General features: G+C 39.6%; 1 protein-coding gene across 11 annotated transcripts in view; it reads left to right on the top strand.

Moving 5' to 3' along the window:
• Positions 1-25,049, top strand: part of ANKFN1 (ankyrin repeat and fibronectin type III domain containing 1) — a 132,713-nt gene that overhangs the window by 61,368 nt on the left and 46,296 nt on the right. For 5 of the 11 annotated variants that reach the window (XM_064395186.1, XM_064395184.1, XM_064395183.1 and 2 more), the window contains 5 exons: positions 745-879; positions 5,585-5,786; positions 11,971-12,181; positions 16,940-17,134; positions 19,181-19,294. In XM_064395186.1, coding sequence (XP_064251256.1) covers positions 5,601-5,786; positions 11,971-12,181; positions 16,940-17,134; positions 19,181-19,294 — 706 coding nt within the window. In that variant the 5' untranslated portion in view covers positions 745-879; positions 5,585-5,600. Of the gene's footprint in view, positions 1-281; positions 462-744; positions 880-5,584; positions 5,787-5,874; positions 5,987-11,970; positions 12,182-16,939; positions 17,139-19,180; positions 19,295-25,049 lie in introns of those variants that run through there. The other 6 variants (XM_064395187.1, XM_064395188.1, XM_064395190.1 and 3 more) reach the window with 6 other exon arrangements.

Raw genomic sequence — 25,049 nt, 5'->3', positions numbered from 1 at the left:
TAACATATTTGTGGGTTTCTGTGGGTTGCACTTGCATTTTTTGCCCTACAGTAAAAAAAATGAGATTTTGAAATATGACTATTTTCCTATTTTGGACACTCCTAATGCAGACATTACAGGATTTGCTTGAGCATCCGTAGAGTGTGTTTTGTTATCAATTTAATAATCTTTTTGAGGCGTAACCTGTTCAGGCTGGGAGCTTTCCAATGATGTTGCAGATGTCCCACAGCTATGGCTGTGCCTGCTGCTTTTGTTGCTATGATTGCAGTCAGCTGTAGTGGTAGCTTGCTTGGAGAAAGAAGAAACAATACATCACATGCAACAAGCACTACTGCACTGTGATTTTTACCCCTTCCTCTCACTGTTTTAGCATAAAACCAACTGCTTGAGGATGGCTGCATCAATGTCTTTTTGCTCGTACTTCATGGCAAATTAATTACAGTCGCAGTTCTGTTTACTCTGTAAGTAATTATTTTTTCTACTTGGACGCTGTGCTGCTGATCAGTTTTAAAGGCTACAAGCTAAAAGCACACAGAAGTCATGGCATCTCTCACATGGAGATTTCACATATTAGTCACTCCTACAGCTGCACAGGTAACTGGGACAGAGTTAAGGCACCAAACATTCTACCTGTGATACAATACTACTTGCTTTAAATATTGTTCTGCTCTGAGGTTTTAGCTGCAATCTTGGACTTCAGTAATTACTAGTAATAGGCTTTTTCATATCTGATCATTCATGCAGTGTAAGGAAGAGATTTACTCATTCTGCCCAGAGGCTGAGCCAGCAGAGACAGCAGAGCTAATGTGATTCATTGAAGGAAGAGTGGGGACAATTACCAGCAACTTGTTCTCGTTTTGCCTTGGATAGCCTAAGCTGGTAAGTCTTTAATTTAATTTAACTCTTTAATGCACAGATTCCTAATTATTAGTTTCAAGTATGATTGATTCATAAACATACATTGCTGAGTGGTTTCTCAGCTGTTGTGTTTTCCTAAAATCCTAAGAGAATGCTTTTACAGCTATGCTGTGCCCTACCAGTGCACCTGTCTGTAGAGTGCAGCATATATGTGCCACAAAAAACAGAGAGTGATCTATAATTTAGGTATTTCTTTTTCTTTCTCTGCAATACGTTTTTGAGGGACATGAATATTAGGTCAGTATTTTGCAATTAAAAAGGAAAAAAATCACAAATCTTTTGTAAAGATAACTGTTTTATATTCACTTGTATTCGAATTTGGCTTTTAAAGGACCCTGGTGATGGGGAATAAAATGGTTCAGTGCTTAAGTGCAAGTAGAAATACAATCAGAAAGATGAAGCTGCAGGATGTGCAGAATGAAATATGAAATATGACCAGGGAGACCTTGGTCCCTGGTTTGGATCCTAGCTGTAGCACAGTGACTGTCACACAGACTGGTTTGATGGGTTTTCCAGGGCAGGGCAGGGCAGCAACTGTTTCCCCAGAGATCTCCTGCAAGACTTTTGTGCTTTTTAGTTCTTGGAAATGAAAACGGCTGTTTATTATGTCTGGTTATAAGGGGAGCTGCTGTTGTTATTTTTTCTAGTCCTGCCTTTCCCAGTAAAACCTGGTGCTGTGCTGCCTGGTGCAGTGCTCACCTTGCTGTGGGGGTGCAAATTAGATCACACAGGGCTACCCCAAACCATACGGAGAAGTTCTTATGTCATCCTGACCCGTGTCAGCTTTGTAAAGAGCATTCCATAGGTGAAAATCTCAAATAGGGTTGTTCTGCATATCTTCTTTTTCTAAATGATTAATCTTCCAGGTGCTGCAAACATTTTAGTTCTGACAATGGCACATCCTCAGGCTAAGTGCATTTCAGCTGGGGTACTTGTTATTTCAATCAAGACAAGGCACATTTCAGGTCTTCACCTGATTGCTGAGGCACGGATATGGTTGTAAAAGAAACAAAATTAATAACTTTTTTAAGGAGCCTAAAAATGCTCTCATGAAATAGTTTATTTCTGTAAAAAAATAACAGCATCCAAAAAACCTTGTGCTTTCCATCACAGAATCATGTGGATTGAGCTGTCTCTTTTCTTTATTTCTTATTATGCTTTTCATCCACGATTTTGCCCCATGTCATTCCCATTGCTCTACTGTGAGTCATTTCTACAGCCTAATAAGATCCCACTTCCAGAAAGTTTTACAGAATATTCTACTTGCCTTTTTTTTTATTTTTTTCATACCTTGTATGTGACTAGGAAGGATGCTAAGTCTCATAATCTGCAGTGGCATTTTGCACTTTACTGTTTCAGTACACTGGTGAAAAATGCAGCTCGTTCACATCATGTCCTTCCAGCTATTGCTTTATTGTTCCACAGTTATTCCCTGCTCTTGTTTGGGATATTGGTGGTGAGTATACAAGAAACACATCTATGTTTCAAGTCATTTGTGATTCACCAATTCTGTGTGGATAGCAAAGTTGCCATCTGTTTTATTGCTGAATAGCTGCAATTTCAAGAGTGTTTACTTAGGTTCTCTATAGATTCAACTGCTCTTGACTTCACAGAAACATTGATGAGATTATAAAAGATTCCGTTCAAGAGAATCAGTGTCAGACTGTGGACCTGCTCTGGCTTTTTACTGACAAAGCTTCCACATGTGGCAGGGGCACGCCATGGTTACTGTCTTTGGATGTTGTTGTTTAGGTGGTTACTATCACACTGTTGTTTTCTTCTGAATGGATAAATCCTGGTTCATTGACCAGATCAAGGTGGGAAGGACTCCAGCTAACCCAAGGAACAGTAATATCTGGAATCAAATTATGTTTAGTCACAGTCCATAAGAACAGTAATCTGTGCCATGGGAAATAGGCTTGGTAGTTAACTGCTCTGAAACTCTTCTGGATTGGTGTCACAGATTAGCGCCCCAGTGATGCCTAAATTTGCTTTGGTTCAAAGCCTACACCAGCATTCTAGAATGCTGTAATAGAGGCTCCAGTTTCTTTTTTGCAGTGTACACACTGAAACAGAGAAAACAGCCCTGCCAACTGTCTGCGTTTCGAATGTATATTGGGAGAGGTGTCACTAGAGCACCTCTCCCAAAGGCTGATTTCCTGGAAAACCATCCAAGGACTGACAGGTGCTTCTCCTTTCCTTGCTCAGGTTAGTATTTTCTCGTAAAAGAAAAATGCTGCTGTCAAGCTGTTCTCTGTAGAAATTTGAGATTCTGGAAACAACTTCTCCCTTCTCAAGAAAAGCTTGAACTTGATGACTTCCAAGAGATTCTGTGAAAAACATCTGGGCAACTGAGTTCAAGAAGATGGAGACAAATACACTTCCTGCATTAATGAAGGCCATAGAAGAGATAGGGCTTTTTTTTTTTTGGAGTCTGGCTGGCAAAATTCCTTTTTTTGTAATTATTTAAATCCTTGAGAGTATTAAAGTAAGCAAGCAGGCAGTTTGGTCTTGTGAGAGAGGGGGAGAACTTTATCAGCCTGGAGAACACTGACAGAGGCATAATTAACACCAGGCTTTCTTGTTTTGTTTAACTAATACCACAATAGGTAGGAGAAGTCCTACTAAGTAGATGTTCCTAATTTCTTTAATGTATACTTCCACGACCCCTCAGTAAATTCCCATATTGGCTTCATGAACCTTGTAACCTCTCTTGAGCCACTCAGATGTGCTGAGCCTGTTGCTTTTCAAATAAAAACCCATAATCCCAAAGCAGACAGTGCAGAGGGCTGACCTGCCTTTGAATTAAGAATTGGTTTGGTGTACTCCTCCTTGTCCTCATCTTGAGGGTGGTTAGGTTTGTGTGGCAAATGCAAACTCTTCTTTCTATCCTGTGTTCACTACCAGCTGTGTGTTAGTATTTGTGTGTGGAATTTGGTATTCAAAACTTGTAGTCTTGGAATCAGATTATTTTGGGAAATTGAAACTTCCTTTACAAACATGCCTATGGCACTCCCTGGCCTATTTTTATTCACTATTTGGGTCTGTGTTTTGACCCATACTTTATTGATGAAAATAAGAAGTTCTTGAAAACAGAGGTAAAGGGAGAAATTTATGTGGGACAAAATGTGGCACTATGTACTAACAGAACTGAAAGTGTTATTCTAAGTAACTGAGAATTAAATTATTATTAAATTTGGTAACTTCGTGAGTTTCTTTAAAATTCTAAAAACATAGAAAATTGGGAGGTGGATAATCAGTTTACTCCATAAACTCAGAGAAAACCAGTCAAAAATCCTTGCAGTACTGCTGTCTCCCGAGTCCCAGAGAGCTTTGATCATTTCCACACTTGCACATTTATTTCAGGAGTGCAGCTCACGTAATTCCCTCTTGATTGCACACACTGTTGTTCTAATGTAACAAAGTCTTTTAATCAATATGACAATTGTGTTGACTCTGTCTCTCTTCCTTCAGAGACTTGGTCTCTATTCAGTATCCCAGGAGCATGGAGAATATGTGAAATTAATTGTAATGAGATACTTTTATGCTCAGGGTGTCTGCTCACCACAGTGTGCTGTAAGAAGGAAGATGTAGAAAGCTTAGAAGACCTGGATGATGTCTTTAATCTTAAGGACAAATACCAAAACCAGCCTCCACAGTAGGATGATTGTTTAGTAAAAAATGCTTTTACTGGAAATACTCCTTAAAGTCTGGTCCTGCCATCCAATTTGCTCAGAAGGCTGAAACCATTAGAACAAAAAAGAATTTGTATCATAGTACAACAAAAATATTAAAGATTATTTCCAGAAAAGATGCTCTGAAAAGGTAGCCAGGTTTACCATTACAACTGTGAAATCTCCTAGAGAGGCATTCTGCCTTATATATATGTACACACTTGTCAGGGGAAAAGGAATATGTGAAGAAATTTTTGTCACTTTTTCACTTAGAAATCCATAGGGATAGTTTGTTTTGCCTGCAGTTGGGTAAAATTTGATTCTTAGTTTCCCTTCAGAAAGTCAAAATTATTTCCACGTAACGTACTTCCAGAGTTAAATATTAATTCAATTTTTCATAATACAGAAAAATTAATGTAATGATAGAGCATAGAAAGTATTGTTTAATTATGTGATAATATATAAATCCAGTTAGATGAGGCAGTCAGAGAGAGGCAGCAGTCCCTCTTGGAAGGGTTTGTACTCTAAATGGACAGGGCAAACACAGAGCAGGATAAAGTAATACAACAAACAGACACGACCAGTGCCTGCCCACTACATGAGGAAGATGCCACACGTTAGAAACTGTCCATAGCAACATTTTCTTTTGGGTGTCAATTTTCTGACACCTGTATTACCAGAACTCAGTCTGCAAAAACATTGTTTCCCTCATTAATTGAAACTCCTCATTCTAAGACGAATTGGCAAATTATTCTGAGGTAGTCTGTTTTATTTTTCTGTTTTTAATTCTCTGTCTCCATAGATATCTATGGGTCTAATTCCATAAAGAGAAATTTGCCGTGGAAAAATGTGTAGAATTTTCAGCTGTGCAGAAGCTGCGTGTGAAAGTGATTTCAGACACAGCAGCCTCGCACTGTGTTCTAGTGACACGCTTCTGATCCACGATGTTGGCGCAGCAAAACCCCACTAAATGGCTGCCGTTTTCCTTCTAGAGAAGCCTGGCTGAGAATGACCCAGCAGATGCACAGCCTGAGCCTCCTGCAGAGCAAGAAGCACAGCATGCCCTCGTCGCCCAGCGCTGCCAAGCGCCTGTACCGGAACCTGTCGGAGAAGCTGAAGGGCAGCCACACGTCCTTTGACGAGGCCTACTTCCGATCCCGCTGCGACCGCCTCAGCCTGCGCAAGGCCTCCATGGTAACCCAGCCCGCCCTGCCTCTCCCCTCTCCCTCAGCCTCCTTCATCAGCCCTGCCATCCTCACCATCTCCTTTGTTCCCTGACCAGTGCCCTGTGTTCTTCCCAGCCTTGCCATTAATGACCCTTTGTCAAAACAGAGTTTGGTCTTCTTGAAGGGTGAAGACAGCCTCCCTGTAACTTGGCACTTACATGACAAAACGTGAGTTAAATCTATAGATGCAAGTGTTTCTCTTACAAGAAAAGAATAAAACACGTTTTGAGGAAAGTCAAGATGGCTTTTAATAGAAGTTCCCATTTTTCCAAATGACAGAGCAAATGGAACTTTCTGGCGTGACAGATAAATGTAAGGCTACTGCCAGAGTGTGGTGATGGTCAGTAGATAACACCACAGAAGGAAGAGATCACGTGTGAAGGAGCCTGGCCTGGGTACCCCCATCCAAATCCCAGCCAAGCACTCAGGTACCAGCACAGTAAAATACAGAAACACCTGCTGGAATTAACCCTCACAAGGGCTCCCACTGCTGTGAGTGCTAGTGAAGTTACACAGCCCCCAGTGCATGCATTTTGGGGAATGGACTTTGTCTCTGAAATAACAGCCCAGTGTAAATTCAGTGTACAACAGAATCTTTTCTACTTGCTGGAGGAAGATGAACCTGCTTGTGGATATTGCCAAAACAAAATAAATCCCACTTTTTCCTAAATAGGAAAAACAAACACATTCTTCAACTTCTCCTCTGAATTATTTTGTCTCCACTTCTGACGAGCAAAGTCTAATGACATTGTCTGAATGCACCAGGAAATGCCCCTTGGAGCCAGCACTCTGCTGCACTCAATCAGATTATTAGTGCATTGCAGGACTGAACTCAGTATAGCTGGGCCAGATAACAGAAATATCACATTTTGTCAGAAGGAGAAAGGACACTCTAGACTCCTTCAATACTCACAAGTTATGTAAGAGACGTATTATATAAATCGGTGCAAGAATTAGAAAGTATTTTAAATTAAATTAGCTGATGCTGTCCCCTAGGATTGTGCTTTCCCAAAGTCAGAAGACCCTTGCATGACCTGTGGAGACTGTTGTCTCTCTCCTATGAAGAAAAACCATGACCTGAAGGAAACAGGGGACCATGACTGCTTCCTCTCAGCTCTTCCAGAGCCAATAGATTCTTGTTTCATAAGAGAAGCCTGAAATTCAAACAAGGCTTGTGAGCTGGAGGACAGCCTTTTCAGGTAGTCAGCAGCTGTGCTTTTGAGGCTGTGGGTTTCCAAATCCTTTTCAGTTTGTAGAGATGACTTGAATTCAGGCCTCAAAGTATGAACTGTGAGGAAATATATTTTAGATGAATTTTTTTTAGCCACTATCTTGTCTTTTTATTTTTTTTCCCAACTTCAATTTCAAGCATGACTGAGGGAGTGAAGGAGGAGGACAAACCAGCACTGGGGACCTGCCAGAGCAGACTGACATGCAGGCTGAATGAATGCCAGTCTGTGAGCATATCTTCTGACCAGTGTTTATCTAAATACACCCTTCAGATTACATATTCCTTCAAACATGGGCTCTTCTGTCATACTTCACTAATAAGAGAAATTGCCAGTGAGCTGAGCCAAAGGATTGAGGAGCAGGGCACTGCTTCTGGGGGCCAAATCCTCTGCTAACCTTGAGCCAGTAACTCAGAGCCTCAGATCTGTCCCTTTTCACTCTGATCTGTCAGCAGTGGGAGTGCCTATTCCATCAGTCATCATTAGGAGACTTTATTTTATGTTGTGTGGATGAGGATCTAATGGGACACAGACATATCTGTGCTAGCTTTGTTCCCCCAGCCCACTACACTGTCATTGAAATGTCACAGCTTTTGTCACTGACAAAAGCCCAGGTGAGAAACCCCCAGGTACCTCCAGTCTGGGGACTCAGCTAGTGTCCACAACCGGCAGTGAATAGACTCCCCCAAATTTGAGAGGCTTTGGATCTCATTCTATCCATTCTGCTTGTTGTTTTCCCAGTTTTCCCTAGAAATGAGCAGCACGAAAACTATTAGTGAAGGGATGGAAATATTCCAGGTTAAGTTGCTAGCTCATGTATTTTCTAATCATTGAGTTTCTGTGCTGCTGAGCTAAGTCAAGGAGTAAAATCATGTCTCCAGACAAGTGAACAACATTTGTTAGAATTTGTTTTCTTTCAGCTTTGGCTTGTGAAGAGTTTTCTTTCCACTCTCTCTTGCTGTGCAACACTTTCCATTCAGTAAATTGTTGTCTTGCTGCAGACATAGCAATGGCCCAAAATAGCTTTATTCTTGAACTCATGTTTATCAAAACAAGTCTTTGCAGAAACTACTTTACCACTTTTTCCAACTCCAGTGGTACATAGTGGACTTTTTCAGTCAAACTTAGAGCAAATAGCTTGAAAGGGGCACTTCATTTTAATTAAGCTACATAAGATTGCATTTCTAAACACTCTGGCACTGAATCACTTACTGGAACATGGTTATTACTTACTGCAAAGCAATACTGTAGTTCTTTTCAGTATATACATTTGTGCATCACAGTAACACCTAAATAAATTAATCACATAGCACAGCTGTCCAGCTAATGATTAGAGGCTGCCGGACTGAGTCAAGGAAAAAGCAATGTAAAAACTGCTCCTAAACTTCACCCAATCACTTTTAAATGTGATTAAGTTTTTTCTTTGAATTTAATGCTTTTGTCCTTTCAAAGCAGATGAAAGTCATCTAGTAAAGGTAAATGGTTGCTCTTGTTGGTATTTGTGACAATATCAGCTGGACTAAAATAGAGCACTGGGGTCTAAAAATATTACTCCTTATACCTGTTTGGATTTCCTATCCCAAGGCTGCAGATGTCTGAAACATGCTGCAGTACTAGAGAGTCCTCTACATGGAATGTGATAAGCTTTTTGCAGCAAACTATATAATTTTCAAATATATTTCTGTTTTCTGTTTGAAATAAGATAGTTGGGAAAAGTTGGTCAGATGTGTAGAATGTTTTTCTGGACTTGGAGAGCTGGGCTGGATGCAGACTTCCAAACGGGGCAGTATACTAGCATGGCTGAAGATATAATAGAGATATAATAGATACTTTGCTGCCTCTCCTGGATGTTTTTTATTGTCTAGCAGAGTTCGATGTGCTCTTCTATGGATGAGGGATGCACACATGACCATTTAGAAAGGCCACATCACAGCTGCCATGATTTTACACTCTTTGAAATTACAAGACTGCCAATGTGTTTCAGCCTATTGCTTGTGCCTGAATTGCTCATTTGGAAAACCTGATATTTGCAATTTGATCTTGCAATTGTTTGGATTGGATGAAGCAGCTTATAATAGCCATGCTCTGTTTCTCATGTAAATCAATGCAGCTTTTTCAATCAGATTTCTAATGAAATGAAGAAATAGAAATTTACTTGCATTTTTTCCCTTTTGGTGAAATGTTCATGCCAGCAGGTCAGTTGGCAACAGCGTTTACAACAAATCTAACTTAAACATGGGCTTACATTCTGCTCAGCAACTTTCTTAGGGCCAAAATTTCACAAATACTTCAGATATTTCATTTGGCAAGCAGAAGTCTGAAGATGCATTTTCAAAGTCACACCAGCATGTCTAAATAATGATAATTTTTAAAACCCAGTTTAAATCAATTTTTTTTTTTAATTCTACAGCAATCTGACAGGTGGGTAAAATCTGTAAAGGGGTGTGTGGGTGTGTGTATTTAAAAAGTGCAAAATGCTTTTATCAGACACAATTTGGGTTAATTTCAGCTATAATAGTGAAGTTAGCCACCTCTCTTTTATTATCATGTGATAGTGAATTTTTGGTTTATATAATGGAAGAAACTTCTGTGATGTAGTACAAGATTTCCCGAGTTTCTCACAAAATTTGAATTAAAGCCAAATAATGATATTGAGCACTCAGGGTAGCACTCTACAAATGCTAACTCATTTAACTTTTGTGCACATATGTAAAGCAAATTAAAAGATAATTACTTATTCTGTTTTTTTTTTAAAAAAAGGGAAAACCATGTGTGTACACAGTGCCACAGAAAAGAAAATGTGAAGAGAGAAATAACTACCTTCCTGTCCTGAGTGAGAACCACAGCCTTTCACTCAGAAATATCATCAGCTTTACATTTTGCTTTGACATTTTTAAAGTTTTCCCTTATAACAAGAGAAATGTGTGCTGTCTTCTTTTCTAAAATTTTCTGGACATGTGCTCTGCCTAATGACAGTGTATGTCCTTACAAACCAATTTTATCTTGAACAAAGGGATTGAAAAAGAATGGCAAATAGAGCTGCTTACCAATCAACTGTCTCTTTTTCTGGGATTTTTTATCTTATACCCTGGAGTTTGGCCTAAGTATCTGATTATAAAATTAAACCTGAATCTTACCATTTGGAGAAGAGATTAAACCCAAAAATGTGACAGAACCCTATGAACAGAACTGATGTTTAAGTCATATCTTTTATTCTACATGGAAACCTACAGAAAAAATATTTCTGCAGCATGAGCTGTTCTGTACTTCACTGTCTACAAGGTGATTCCCAAGTCAGCATTATTGTCCCAGATTTGCATTATTGCTGCATAGCTCATCTCACCCTTAGACTGTCATCTTAACAGAAGTATCTCATTTCCTTACATTGGCAGTTTGGGGTACAGGGCACTTCTGCACGCTTGTCCTCCTGTTCTGCTCATCCCCAATATTCAGCACTGATGGGGTCTGCTCTAAAACTTTTAGCTAACATCACCTTTGCAATTTCTTAGTGCGGTACCAATATTTCACATGCAAAGAGTAGCCCAGAAGATCCCTGTCAGGCCTGAAAATTTTGGAAGACACTTTTGATTTCAAGCACACTGAAAAAGAAGCTCCTGTAGAACTGATCAAATTCCAGGGTGGAGATGGGGGACTGCAGTTTCCAGAACTGTTTGGAAACCCTCAGTCCATGTGTTTTAGAAGGAGACACAGCTGTTCCAGCAGGCCAATGCTTTTTCACTGAGATTAAACTTGGACACAGATATGCCAATAAAACTATTGATAAATTGATATTTGAAAAAGAAAATGAAGTTTTAGTGTGGTTGAAGTGTTAACTTCTAATCCCAGTAGAAGATGGTTTCAGTTCAGTATGTATTTCATGGAATAATGAGTGCATTCTGTGATGAGAATTTTCTCTGTGGTTTTGGGACACAGGGAGCTGGTTTACACTGTATATCTGAATCTGTGCTCTGAGCCCTCCTTGACTTGCTGGGCCTCTTGCTCCTGCTAATTCATTCCAAAGAGGGAAAAATCCTATCAGGTAATTATGGCAATGGGACACTGGGAGAGAATTTAAAGAATCTTGGCAAATGACTTGTCATTACTGCAGGCTCCAGAAGGATGTTCTCATAAAAGAAACCTGCAGGCCCTGCTACTCTCCTGCACCTGCTTCTCCCCAGCTCAATTAGGAAACAACAGGGGCCTTTGTATTGTGCCATTCTTTTATCTCCTTGACATTGGTAAGGAAAAGGTTCAGTGGTTCTCCCTGCCCGAGAGCTGGTGCTGTGGAAGTCCTCAGGTTTGGCTGCTTGTGCTGTCTGCTGCTCAGACCTGCACACTGGACAGTCCATTTTTTCAGTCCCATTTCTACTTCTGTTTTTAAGGCCTACAAATTTCAAAGCTTCTTCTAGTTACAACTTAAATGCAATAATACGGGCATCTAGAAATTACTGAGGTGGTAGAATGAATACACTGGGTTATGCTGGAACTGGGAAGGTTTATCTGCAGAACTGCTTGTTTGATTTAGATTTCCATCATCTGATTGAAATTTTGAGTTTGAAAAACTCAGTAGTACAAAGCTCTGGCAGAATTGTGGTGTATCATCCAGTTTCACACTGCAAACATAATGTTGCTCATACAGTTTGATTACAGGACAGATGTCTAAATAAAAATGTGTTTGCTTCATATGGGTTTGAATCTCACTTGAATCTTCCCACAGACCTGAAGCAATTTCAAGCACTCCAGGGGTAGACCAATCTCAGTTCTGCTGCAAACATTTGCCTTGCTGCAAGCTGAGCCTAAGTTGGGGCTAGAGGCACAATATTTTATTTTCAGGAGCAAACTCACAAAACACACATTTTCTCTATTTTTAAAGCACTAACATTTGAAAAGTTTTACTGAATTTCTGTCTTTATTGACACACAGAATTTCCAGTGCAATGAAGCTATGTTTGAGGCCGTAGAGCAGCAGGACCTGGATGCTGTTCAGATTCTTCTTTATCAATACACCCTGGAGGAACTGGACCTGAACACACCAAACAGTGAGGGACTCACTCCTCTGGATATTGCCATTTTGACAAACAACGTCCCCATTGCCAGGACCCTTCTGCACGTTGGGGCAAAGGAAAGCCCACACTGTAAGTAAAGAACATAAATTGACTTAGATAATTGCTTGTATGAGATCAGTTCTGCTGTTGTTAATGAAAATCAATTACACGACACACAAAAATTGGTTTTATCATAGCTGATTACAACAAGAGTGCTGGAGGATATTTGCAGCAATATCTGCTCATTGAATATGTGCTCAGTAGATTTTTTTTTCTCTCAGATACACCAACTAATCAATCATGTTGAGCTCCTAATGTGATTAACACTGGGGCAGCTGGGTTAATAGCAATCTAGAGAAAAAAATCTTTAAAAACATGGCAACAGGAACTCAGTGATTCAAAGATCGTGGTTTTGGCAGAGTTTGTCATGAAAAACGAAAGGATGATGGGTTGTCTAGACTTTGCTTTTCTTTGATTATCCTTTTGATTTTGGCTATGCTGCCTTCAGGAGGCCGGTTGTATCGAAATCTATCATTTCCATTCCCCACAGACCCCTCACTACTAGTCTTCAAATGGCCTAAAATCCCACTTAAATCAGAATTTCAAAGTTCTACAGAACCAGAGAAAACCTATACACGTAACAGACCTTCTCACTTTACTGGAATACCAATATTGCTTATAACTACATATTGTAGTTATAAAACTTCTTTGTATTCCTTCACGGGCCTTTTTATGCCCAGTTTGTGGGTTGGAGGGTGACTTACCAACCCAATTAATCAACCATATACCATGACACAAACTCTGACGCCTTACGTGGGTCTAAAAATACCCCGATGTAAGAGAATTTGTTTTAAACTGTCAATGCCTATATTTAGGACATTCCCAGCAAGGCTATAATGAGACTGTGTTTGAGCGCTTCGGCCACTGCAGACTCTGCCATTAATTTGAAGTTAGTTAAATTAACAACATTTAGTGCTGGCATGTCAATCTCAGTGCTCCAGGAAATTGCACCTTGAGGCTACTAACATTGCCAGTTTTTTCACTGGAGAGTGTGTGTGCATGTGCATGTTGAGTTTTTTTGCCAGACCCTCAGTGTTGGTACACCTTTATTGCTTTTCTATATCCACAGCACTTATATTATCATTTATTCTGGCCTCCTTTAACCTTCCCTGGAGATTTTTGCATAGTGTAGCTGCTCAGTGAAAAGAGTTTTTTAGTTTTATATTTATTTGTTTATTTTTCTGTCATGGTTCATGACTGAGGCTTTAAAAAAAAGTGTGACAGCATTTAGAGTACATGATTGACTGCTGAAGCAACATTCATTAACCATGACAAATCTAGAGGAAAACACAGTCTTGAGTGTTCTAAACAGCAGTAAAAAAGACTAAACTAATTTTTCATTGACCTCATCTGTAAATAAATGCAGTCTGATGGCGAGCAGGGGCAATCATAAATTAGTATTCATTTCCTGTAATTAATGCAAACATGCCTATGAACACAGAGAATATGAATATATAACCACCTCATTTCCATTTCAAAATATACCCACCAAATTTCCACTTCACTTATCTTGATTTTTAGTTTTTCTGATTGAAATAATGGATGAAACATTCCCAGTAAAAAGCAAATGATCATTTTGTTTGGGTTTCTTACCTGAAGGGTTTGCAGTGGCTGTTTGAGAGTAAAATGCAAAAAGATATTTTCAGCCCTCAGAACAAAGGTTCAGAGCACCTTTGTGCTTGGCTTCACTCTTGTGGAACTGATGGCAGTCACCTTCTATTTTGTCCAGACTTTCTGCTCTGCTTTTCATACTCAACTGACCCTGTTCAAATTAAATCCTGTATGTATCATCTCAGGGCTGCAGGAACATGATCCAGCACCCAGCAGGAGCATTTTCATTCCTCTGTGGTGGGCAATTGAGCAAGACTTCCTCAGGCTGATTGGGAGGGTAAAATCCTGACTCACCCAGTTTTGGGACTGGACACAGCTTCTCTTAATGTGATTAGAAGTGTACAAGACAGATGAACAGAGCTGGGAAAAGGTGAAATGGAAGAATTCCTCATTCCAAGTGCAAACAAAAAACTTCCTTCACAGAAAACCTCTGCTCTTTCATTGTATATAATAGCTGCAGTGATCCAGCTGAAATTTCATTATAGCCTCTAACCTAACTCTGTAGAAAAGAGGATCTGGAGGACAGATAGTTTCCATCTGTATCACCTGGATTTCTGCCTGGAACAGCAGCAGATAAAGCAATAGAAAAGTAAAACTATGATCTTCATCTCCACATGGAACTCAGATTGTATAAATCTCAACAGGAACCCAACATCTTTTAAAAACAAAGTAACTAAGATCAGAGAGTAAAGCGTTTAAAATATTAATTTAGTTGGGGAGAAGACAAAGTGTTATCTTTTCAGTTACTATCATTCATCATATACTCATGGTTTGGCTTGTTCATGTGAACCCAAATAAAAATAAGATTAAAATTCCCACTGGCTGATTGGACATCAGAGACTCGGCAAATGTGGATCTGAGCCTTGATTAAACAGATAGAGCCAGATCCTTAGTGAGAACTTGAACCAATGCCAATGCTCAACCACCTGAAGCTCTGGCACATAAAATCTCCTTCCTCAGTCCTGTTGTGCTATCAGATGTGTTGCATGTTTATTGTAGGCATGGATCCAGGAAACCCTATCACCTCTGGCCTCCCAGTAAACAACAGTTCTGAGCATACCAGCAGGTTCCAGGGAGCCTGGCCATATGTCCCTGATGTCCATATGAAGAATGATCAAACTTAAGAAGGATGGCTTCAAGCCAGCTTCTGAAAGCAAAGTCTTAGAGACAAACATTCTTCAAAAACAACCCTTTGGATGTCAGAGGTGTTGAGTAATTCTTTGCTCTCCCGTGGCTGTAAAGATTCCAGGCCACTTTTCACATCAGTAGGGCTATTCTTAGACTCTGCTAAACTCTGGCTGTCACACTGTTATGAGAGACAGAGGCAAAAGTTAAAATGAGAGATTCAGGCTGAATAAAACAAACACCTTGTTTCACTATAAGGACAGTGAGGCAGTGGAACAATCTCCATCCATCATGGGAAGTTTTCAAGACCGGACTGGATAATACCTTCAGAAACTCAGTCTGACCTCTTGGCTGAGCCTGTTTTGAAGAGGACTGGTCTAGTGAAGGTCCTTTCCAATCTAATTTGTCCCATATAATCCCAGTTTAGAAATAACACATTCATATCCACATACATATTGCTCCTGTGGTGTTTTGGTGTGAAAAACCTTTGAGAGCCTTGGTGCTTTATTATGGTACAGTTTTATGTTTTCAGAAATGTCTGCTGCTCCTGACTTGTGCAAGTGAATGATGGGTTCAGTCTGTGTAAGATTCCTGCTGTTCCTGTGAAAGACTTGGGGCAACCAATAGCCTGCCTGTCTCTACTTAGCAATTCCTCACTATTGCTAAGAGAAGCCACATGTGCCAGGGCACTGATTATGCCTTTAAATTAAGGCTATCTCGGAGCTCTTCTGCAAAAACCACCAAAGTGATTTCTGTGATTTCAGAATTCCTTCTCTTTTGCACTCTTCCCTGCATATTGAAAACCAAATCAATACCTGCATTTATTTTCAAATCAAACATCTTTACAAGTCATACTTTCTAAACTAGAGATTGAACAATTTTAGGCTAAGAGCAACTCTGAAAATAGGATTTGATTCACCATATTTCACTGTATAATCAAGGGGCTTGTTAAGGAACTCAGGCTAAAATCAAACCTATTCTAGTTTGTAACCTATGTGATCTTAATTTTCACCTTGATGTTCACCACAGTAGTTCACACAGAAAATCTGAACTGCTAAACATCAAATTAATGTTATTTTGAGCATAGGAGGAAAAAACCTCCATGTGGTAAGCTGTTCACTGCCTGTCAGAGGACTAATTAAATTCTCTGGACAAAACTGTATCACAAAAAGCTGGAAAGAGATCAATTTTTTACCAGCCATGGACTTTAGGCACAAAGAATTCTTAATTTTGCCAATCAGATCTCTTCTTGTTTGTTGAAGTTTATATATTGTGTTTGTAACCAGTACAATCTCTTTTTTTTTTGAAAGCAAGTTTGCGACATTATACCAAAGCAGAGGTTAGAGAGAGGTTATTATTTTAGCTTGGTTTTCATATTCTGACTTACAACAGATAGGCAATTCTGGTCTAATTAAGACAATTTTAAGCATATGAGAAATACCAGATGAAAAAATGCGGAAAATTTATTCATGTTGTTAATGATATTTAAGTGGCCAGATCTTTAAGGATAATTAAAATAAATGCAATAATAGAGAAACACTACCAGAATACAACCTGACACCCTGTTGTTCAGGGTGTTGGTAGCAGTCAGATTAAATGGTGGCTGCAATTCTCCTGGAGTGACAAATGTGGTTCTGTTGAAGCAGTGGTCCTGTAGAAGGGCTGGATTTTCCTCTGAAGGTCCATTGGTGGTTATGGAGGTCTTGTTCTCTGTGAATCCAGTGGGAAAAGGCTGCTGTGGTGTTCCAAACCTCAGTTCATATCCAGGTAGGAATGCTTGGTTCCTCCCTCTGGGTGGAGCATCTCCCAGTGGTATAATTTTATCAGTCATGCAGTGACACTCAATGGCCCATTAACAGAAGATGTCCCTCAGAGTTATCAGGGATGAGTCAGGAAGGAAATAAGGAACTCTGCCCCAACTAGTTTCAACAGTTTATGAAGATGGTGATAGAATACCCACTTTTGGGTACAGCTTACATTGTAACCTAAGGCATGTTCTGAGCACGGCCAAAATTTTGCCAAGCACTTCCTCTTTCCCTCTTTTCCTGTCAGTTGTGACCGTGGAGAGCAGGTCTGTGCACCTGAGCACGCTGGTGCAGGAGGCCCAGCAGAGAGTGACGGAGCTGTCCGCGCAAGCAGCGAGCGAAGGGCTGGGCACGGACAGCGCCGAGAGGGAGAAGCAGCTCAGGGGCTGGGAGTGGAGGGCCAGGCTCTACCAGCGCATGAAGGCCGGCTACGAGCATGCCCGTGAGTATGTTGCCTTTTTCTCAACTTGGAAATTAAACTCGAGGCAATTTTAGTAAGCAGTTAATAAAAAAGAGGATCTTTATTTGAAAGCCTTCAGGGGCAGTTATAGAAAGATGACCACAAAATGTAAAAGGTACTCATCCCCTGTAGGATGAGTACATAAAAATGTACTCTTCCTACAGGGATGAGTACATTTTTATAGGTTTCAGGAAATTAGCATAATGGATAAAAAGCACCAATTAGGAGGATAAATGGTGATGCAATTCCACCCCAGGTCAAGACTTTTCTCTGGAGTGCCCCCCTCGGCACTAGCTGTGCTCTGTCCATGACATGGATCTCAAGGAGTTGTTCTCAACCTTGGTTCCCAGGAAGAACCAAGACAGCGCTGGGACCCTGCACCTCCCAGGGCTTGGAGCTCTGGAATTTGTTTTGTCTTTCTGCTTAAGGAAAGGCTCTGGAAAAGTACTGGGCAAACTAGCTACTCATACAATAGGCTACAGAGCCCCAAATTTATGTGTGGAGAATACAGGGAACATATAAAAGGAAAAAGGCAAAACTGACACCAAGTACAGGGAACAGCAAAATTCCAGGCAGGAATCTGCAGCTGAGAACCCTCTCCAAAGATGCTGATCCTCATGGCACTGCTGAGAGTGGGAGCTGGAGGAGGTTGGGATGGGGAAACTGAGGCACAAAGGTGAAATGGCCTTTCCAGGAGGGAGAAGAAAATGGGTGTTAGAACAATAAAGGACCAAATATCTGAAAGAAACAAGCACATGGCCCTTAAGCTGCATAAAATTAACACAACATCCAACATCCCAGCTCTTCATTCAGGATGCAATGATTCTGCCCTGCTTATCTCTTTCCACATCTACTCCTGGATCTCATTTAACATGTTCAGAATTTAAAACGGGATGCTGCAAAACAACATATGAATAGCCAGGAAGAAGGATGGAGACATTGGCCTTTTCTCTGTTGTAATTTGATTATTTTTCAAAAGAACTTACTATTTTGGAATGGGATTGTTCTAAATATTTGATCAAGCAGTGAAATTTCATTTTGCACATAAATATTGTGAAAACATAACCTTAACTTTGATAAGCACTAATCTTAATCTTGGTATGCATTTCATCACCACAGCCACAAATTGAGTCACTTTAAACAGTTGTACAAGTGAGTCTGTATCCAAATTAAATGGAATTTGGGCCCCAATGAAGAAGTAAACAGTCCTGAATTTTTTCTAGACACATGGATCTTTTAGCTGTATCATATGTGATGAAATACAATAATTCCATTAACATTTTTAAACCACCTTTATATAAATGTACTCACAAATAATTTTCACAAATTTATTGTATGTTATTTCTTCAAGACAGATGTAGTGCTCCTTCTCTTAGATACTAAATACAGGAAATACAGAAATAGTGAAAGTTAATATACTGACTTTTTAAATCAATCCCAGCAGTAAGTCATTACATTTTTGTGTTTGATTTCTGAATTGAGTCTGATTGATATTCTGCAAATTAAGCTTTCTTTTTTTCCTTTTCTTTTTGTAAACAAAAATGTTAGACCTCAACTGTATTTTGGAAATTTTACGCCAAAAACAACTGTGGAATTTGCAATTTTTGAATCCCAATAACATAAAAATATTTTCTGGTTTTTGATAAATTTGAATTTGTTAGTGAAACCATCAAGGTTTCATTAGCTCTTTGTGGTTTTGTCCTTTCCCTCTCTTCTTATCCACCCCAAGAGATTTATAGGGGCTTTTCATTGACATAATTAGCATGGATCTGTTTTATTGGGTTACATATATGCAGGAAGATATTTTTAACCAAAAAGGAGCCAAAAACCACGATAGAAACAAATGGTGTCTGCAGGATATTGTTAGTAGGATCACTAATTAAAATGCTCAAAAGGCAGAAAACAAACACCTACAACCCAAAGCTCACAATTGCAGGGTGATTTTCAGTGGGTTCTTTGAAGACTCAGGAACATTGTTTGAATAGGATTTGTTGTGCTGAAGAGCTGATGTTTTCTCTTCTCTCCCAGGAGCCCCCGAGGCGCCAACCAATGTCTGTCTCATGGTAACGAGCAGCACATCACTCACTGTCACCTTCCAAGAACCCCTCAGTGTCAACTCAGCTGTGGTGACCAAGTATAAAGGTACTGGATTTAGACACCTTTCATTCCCCTTAACAATGTACAAAAAATTGAGGGCTAAGTGGCAAAGGTATTTATCTACAAGAGGTTATATTATGATGCAAGTAGAGTTTAAACAGAATTATTTTCCCAATAAACAGACATAGAAGTGGAATTTTCTTGAAAGATTACCCAAGGACAAAAATTTTATTTAAAAAAAAAAAGAAAAATAAATTAACCAAAAGCTTTCTCCATGAGTGCTTTGAAGAAGTTTGCTTGACTCACTGTGGTTAAGGCATCAGCTCAATGACTGGGTTGAGATGAGCAGTTACAAAACACAAACTAACTTTTGGTGCCTGTGGGCTCCTGAAACCATGTGTATCCTTGTAAAAGCCAAACCCACACCACCATTCCTTAAAGGAATGCCTCTGGAAGCTGAAACTTCTGGCACAGGCATCATACAGCCCAATTAATTAGCTATTCCAGGGCTGCCACATCATTCTTGGAAGAGTGATACATTTGGGGTGGCACCAGTTAGTTGCAAAGTGGAATGAATAAGAAAATGCTTCCATCTGAATAGCCCTGTTGAATAGAGATGGTTTTAAAACAGAATTTCTGTTCCACAGGAAATTCCAACATTACGAAAAAAAAGCAAGTTTTATTGAAGATTAGAACAAAAATGCGATTTTTTTAAATTTCCTGTTTAAAGGAACTTTCAGGTTTTCTACAATCTTTGGAACAGTAAGTTCTTCAGCGTTCAGCACCGCAATCCACAGCCTTCAGCTTCCAGAGGGGGCTGAATCCTCCCACAGGGCAAGGACTGGGGATCTGAAGCCTCCCTGGCCCTGCCCAGGGGAGTCAAGGAGTGGGAGCCTGAAAGTCCTCTAAGTTGTTTCCCCCAGTTTCTCCCTCCCTGCTTCCTGCTGTTTCTTTGTATTAGTCATTGAAAACTCCTTTCAGAGGTGCCTAAACCTAAAGTTTCCATCCTCACAGGCAGCTCTGTCCTGGCTGTGTGGTGGGAAGTCTGTTTCATGTTTCCATGGGGGGTGTCCCAGGGATGGTTTCAAGAGGAGAGATTCAGAAAGACTCCATCCCTCGAGGGTCCACCAGCTCAGGGAGCCTTTCCAAAGGTGGGACAGGCAGTGCACAGGCTGCACTGGCACCAGCACAAGCTCCCAAAGCACTAGAGGAGCTTATTTTGGAAAAGGTACATTATCTCTTTCCTTCCTCCTCCTGCTTCTGGTCACGGATTCCACTCATCACTGGCTATGTCCAGCAAAATAATTTTTTTGCATTCTATGAAAAAAAAAAAATAATCCCAACCTCCCAAACACTACTGAGGCCATCAAAGTGATAATGCCCTGATAGCCTCAGTAGAAGGCAAATTAATGTATTACGCCTAGTCAGCTGTGCAGTGCTGCAGGAAGAGTGATTTCCAAAAACATCAAAGCCCTTTAGAAGCCTAAATCTAATTTTCAGCAATGGGTTGTGTTGCCAGGAAACTAAATTTCATTTAAGAGCTTCCCACTGCCTGATTTACTTGTGAAAACAATGCTTGGGCTCCTAAAACACCAAAGTTCTCTAGAAAATATCAGACTGTTCTTCGTAATAGTTGTATTTTAAATATCCCTGAAACATTTTCCACCCTTTAATTATAATGATTCTTGGTGTGTTCACAGGAAATCTAAATCCCAAACAGAGCTAATTTTTAAAAATAATTTTGTGGAGGTTGCAGTACTTTTCTCTTGGGTATTCATTTGGATTGAGTCTGGTTTGTACCATGTCAGTGGTGTCCTGTTTTTGATAAACACAGCATTCAGAGAAATTTAATCCAACCTGACCTAACTTTCTGATCAGACCAGGTAGCACTGCCTTGTATTTTGAATTACCCTCACTCATGATCATTTTATGCTTTATCAAGTTGACAGTTAGTCTTGCCAGAATATTCTTTTTTAATCCTTTGTCCCAGGAGACTTGTATATTTATGGTTAGATAAAAAGAAAGATCATTAATAGCTCCTTTTGGTGACTTTCAGGAATTAATTAAGCACTGGTTGTAGAATTGTTTATTACATTATGGAGTGAGATTCTTTGTGCTACTTTGAGGGGTCATAAAATGAACCTTTCAAATGATCACTTGCAAGAATGATTAGAACCAGCTAGCAATTACTAGCCCTGAAAGGAGAGCTTGATAGCAAAGTGTGAGGATCTTTTCAGTCAGATATATAAACCTCCAAAGCATTTTGCTAATTCAGGAACAAAACAAAACAAATTTCTTTTTTAAATGCTGTTAATGTGGGGGTTTTTTTCCCTCAATACTTTACCATTTCTTTTTCTAAGCAAATTAAAATTCAGGAGCATTTGCACCAGTGTTTAGGGAATACCTGCTCATTAACAGAAACTAATAATGTTCTTTTCTCTGGACCTGAACTATAGGGAATAAAAACTGACATCAATTCTGTTCAGCTTAGTTTAGTTCCCTAAAAACAGTGAAAAACTGCCAATTCAATTTGTCCCGTGTCATCTTTCTTTTTCCTCTTTTTTCTTTTTTTTTCATATATTTTTTTTTCCCGAAGCTTTATTTGCCCAAATATCTTTTAGAAACTGGGCTTGGAACATTATCTAACTGTCTGCTGTTTTCCTGTGTGTGATCTTTTCCCTTGTTAGCTGTATAACTTACAAATAATCATACAGGAGAATAATACTTTGCACTCACTCTCTAACCACTAAAACCATCTCACTTCATTAGGAGATTTAATTTTAACCACACACGGTGAATGGGTATTGACTTTGGTGTCCCAGCTGGATGGCAGCTCAGTGGCTGCATTCTGTTCAGCCATTGCTTTAAGGAGCCAGAGTATTCTTTACTTCCTCTCCTGGATTGTTGTTTAATGTTGCAGGCACCATCCTAATGGCTCCCTTCAGTTTCCCTCTGGAGAAGGCTGCAGCGTGGTGGTGGCTGACGTGAAATGATTCCTAAGTATATTGTAACTTAGTAAAGTGTTTTGAGGCTGGAAGCAGACAGGCATGGCATAAATCAATAATAAAAGTAATAATCTGCTCCATGCTAAGAAAGACTCCAAGCCAGAGACACCTCATCCCAGCCAGTTTTAGGAAGGATGTGAAGCATCACTGTAATATTGAGGGGAAAAAAACCCTTGGCTAATTGTGCCCTAGAGCCAAACTTCACATCCCACCATGGAAGTACTTAGGACCTGCTTTAGTTTTACATCTTTGAAAACACAATCAAAACGTTCCACGTTAACATACAAAACATCTTGCCACAGTTTGAAGCCAGGGAGAGCTTTCTGTTTACACCACCACACTGGTACTGCAGGAGGTTTTGTTATCCCAGAGCTGCAGCACTTCAGCCACCTCGATAAAAAACATCCCACAGCAGCATAATCAGCACTCAGACAGCCTGGAACATCCCACTAGAGATGGGCAGCAAGTGCTTGCTGGGCTTTAAGAACTGTTGTCTTTCACTAACCAGCTTTTTTGGGTTTGTATGTTCCACACAACACATACACGTAAAGAAAGAAGGATTTTTCAAAGAAAAAAATTAAAAGTAATGCTAAGTAATTTTGTCGCATTTATTTTCTGTGGATTTTAAATCTGATTATTATTTTACTTTTACTGTGAATAAGTATAGATAAGCATCCCCTTACTGCATGATTTTTTTTCATCCATTTCCCATGAGAAGTAGTCATAATAATGCTGTGATACCAAAGTATAGGATAAGGAAGAAAAATGGACGTGGTGCTGATACTACCTACTGGAAAGGATCACCATGCAATGAAAGATCTCGGTTTATATTTTATTTACAATTTTTAAACAAACATCTATATTCCCTTTTGAAGAAAAAAAAATGAAACAGCTTGTATAACCCAAGTTGAGCTAATTTATTTTAGAGCCTGGAACTATTTATGTTTGAAGAGAGAGGAAGAAAGACATGTTTGATGTAGCAAACAAAGCTAATCTTCTCTGTTTGGTTGTAGCTGTGAATGCCAAGTTATTTTCCAGATAGTGATGCTGAGCTGTCTGGGCCACTTTAGCCCTTGTTACCTTTTTGTTTAGTTTGGTCTTTTAGCAGAGTATTCCATGTTTGTTAGAACTTCCCAGCTGCCTTCCAGGATTTCTTTTGGATAGAGAGAAGATTTTTATTTTCAGTCAGTGTAGCTCTTTAAAACACAACACAAAACAAAACAAAACAGTTTGGCTTAGATCAGGAAAGAAAGAGTCATGTTTTTCTTAAATTTTGAGAAAAGGTCGTTCCCTGCCTCCTTTCTTGCAAAGCACTTTGTGATCCCTTTCAGAATTTTTTTGCATGAGAATGATTATCTTGGAGTCTCTGTTTCAGTCCTGGCTGGATATGCAGTAGCCCCAGGATGTTGGTGTCACACAGCTGCGCAAAACGGGTCAGTTCCAGCCCAGAACAGACCAGTACAATTCACTGTTGTCACTGGGAGTCTCAGTAAAGGATGGGGGAGCTGCCTTTGCTCTCAGGATCAGCAGCTGTGCTCAGGAGTGAGGAGCCTGGGCCTGTGTGACACCTGAGCTCCAAAGAAACAGGGATCTGGGATTCTCAGCTGGCTTCTCACCAAGGAAAATTTACATTAAAGATTTCAATGTGAAGAACCTCCAGGACTTTACAGGAGTGATCTATAAATTCTGTGTGATTCTGCATGTTTTAATCTTGGGGGTAATCCTTTCACAACCAAATAATCTCATCGTTTTGTGTTGGCTTCTGCTTGTCCCCATGATCACATACAAAACAGCAGATACCACATTTTTTAATTATGTGTTTGATATGTTTATCAAAAGCTGGCCTTCCATGTTTGCCCAAATTTGGATTTATTCCATAGCAGGCTCCCTGCAGTGATCCTCAAAGACCTAAATATCCAGATATATTGCTATATCTCTATATTCATTTCTATATATATCTTTCTCCACTTTGGTAGCAACGATCTGCTCCCACAGCAGTGTCAGAGTGGAAAGCAGCAAGCCTGTGCTTTCTTTGACTTCTAGAAGAACCCTGGTTATGGAAATGAATGCTTGTGGAAGCGAGTCTTAAGAAAACAAAGCACTTTAATAATAATACCTCTGTCTCTCTAAAGTAGATGCTGTGTCACTGCTTGATTCTGGTCCAGTCCATAGAGGAACTGAGCAGCATTCTGCACTTGGTCTTGAACCCTTTCCACTTATTATTCAAAGTTTCTTTGTATATTTTGAAATTCATTCTCTCTTTTTTCAAAACAGTTCTTGCTCCATAAAAAGAAAAGAGAATACATTTCTTTGTAAGACATTTGAATTTATCCTGCTGAATAGGTGTGGTCTGATATTTTTTACAGTAGTTCATTTATGGCATTTTATTAGGTCTCCCGGGCGCTTTATTTGCACGTTACATTTTGGTAGCTAACAGGACTGTGCAATTTGACTTCTATTTTTATGCCTAGCCAGTACAGAAATGTATAAAACTTAAAACAAACCTTTCTATTTCTAGCTCCTGTCAATGTCTGTAGTATGTGCTGGACTTAACATAAAATTTAAGACCTTCTATTATTTGAGTTTGTTATGTATTTAAAATCACCTTTGAACATGAATCACTTATTAAGTGATGGTGTAATTAACTAATGTAGCTAATCAAACACCAGTTACTCAGCTGAATCATTCTTTCCTCCTGCTTTGTGCTTTATAACGATTTTGAACAGCAGCTCAGGATGAATAGCTATGAGAAAACCCAGACACACAGTCTCTACTTTTGTCTGCCTTCATTTCTG

This window comes from Passer domesticus, chromosome 20 (assembly GCF_036417665.1).
Source record: "Passer domesticus isolate bPasDom1 chromosome 20, bPasDom1.hap1, whole genome shotgun sequence".
In the NCBI taxonomy this organism is placed as follows: domain Eukaryota; kingdom Metazoa; phylum Chordata; class Aves; order Passeriformes; family Passeridae; genus Passer; species Passer domesticus.
Note: the sequence above shows the minus strand (reverse complement) of the source record. Positions and strands in the feature narration are given on the sequence as shown.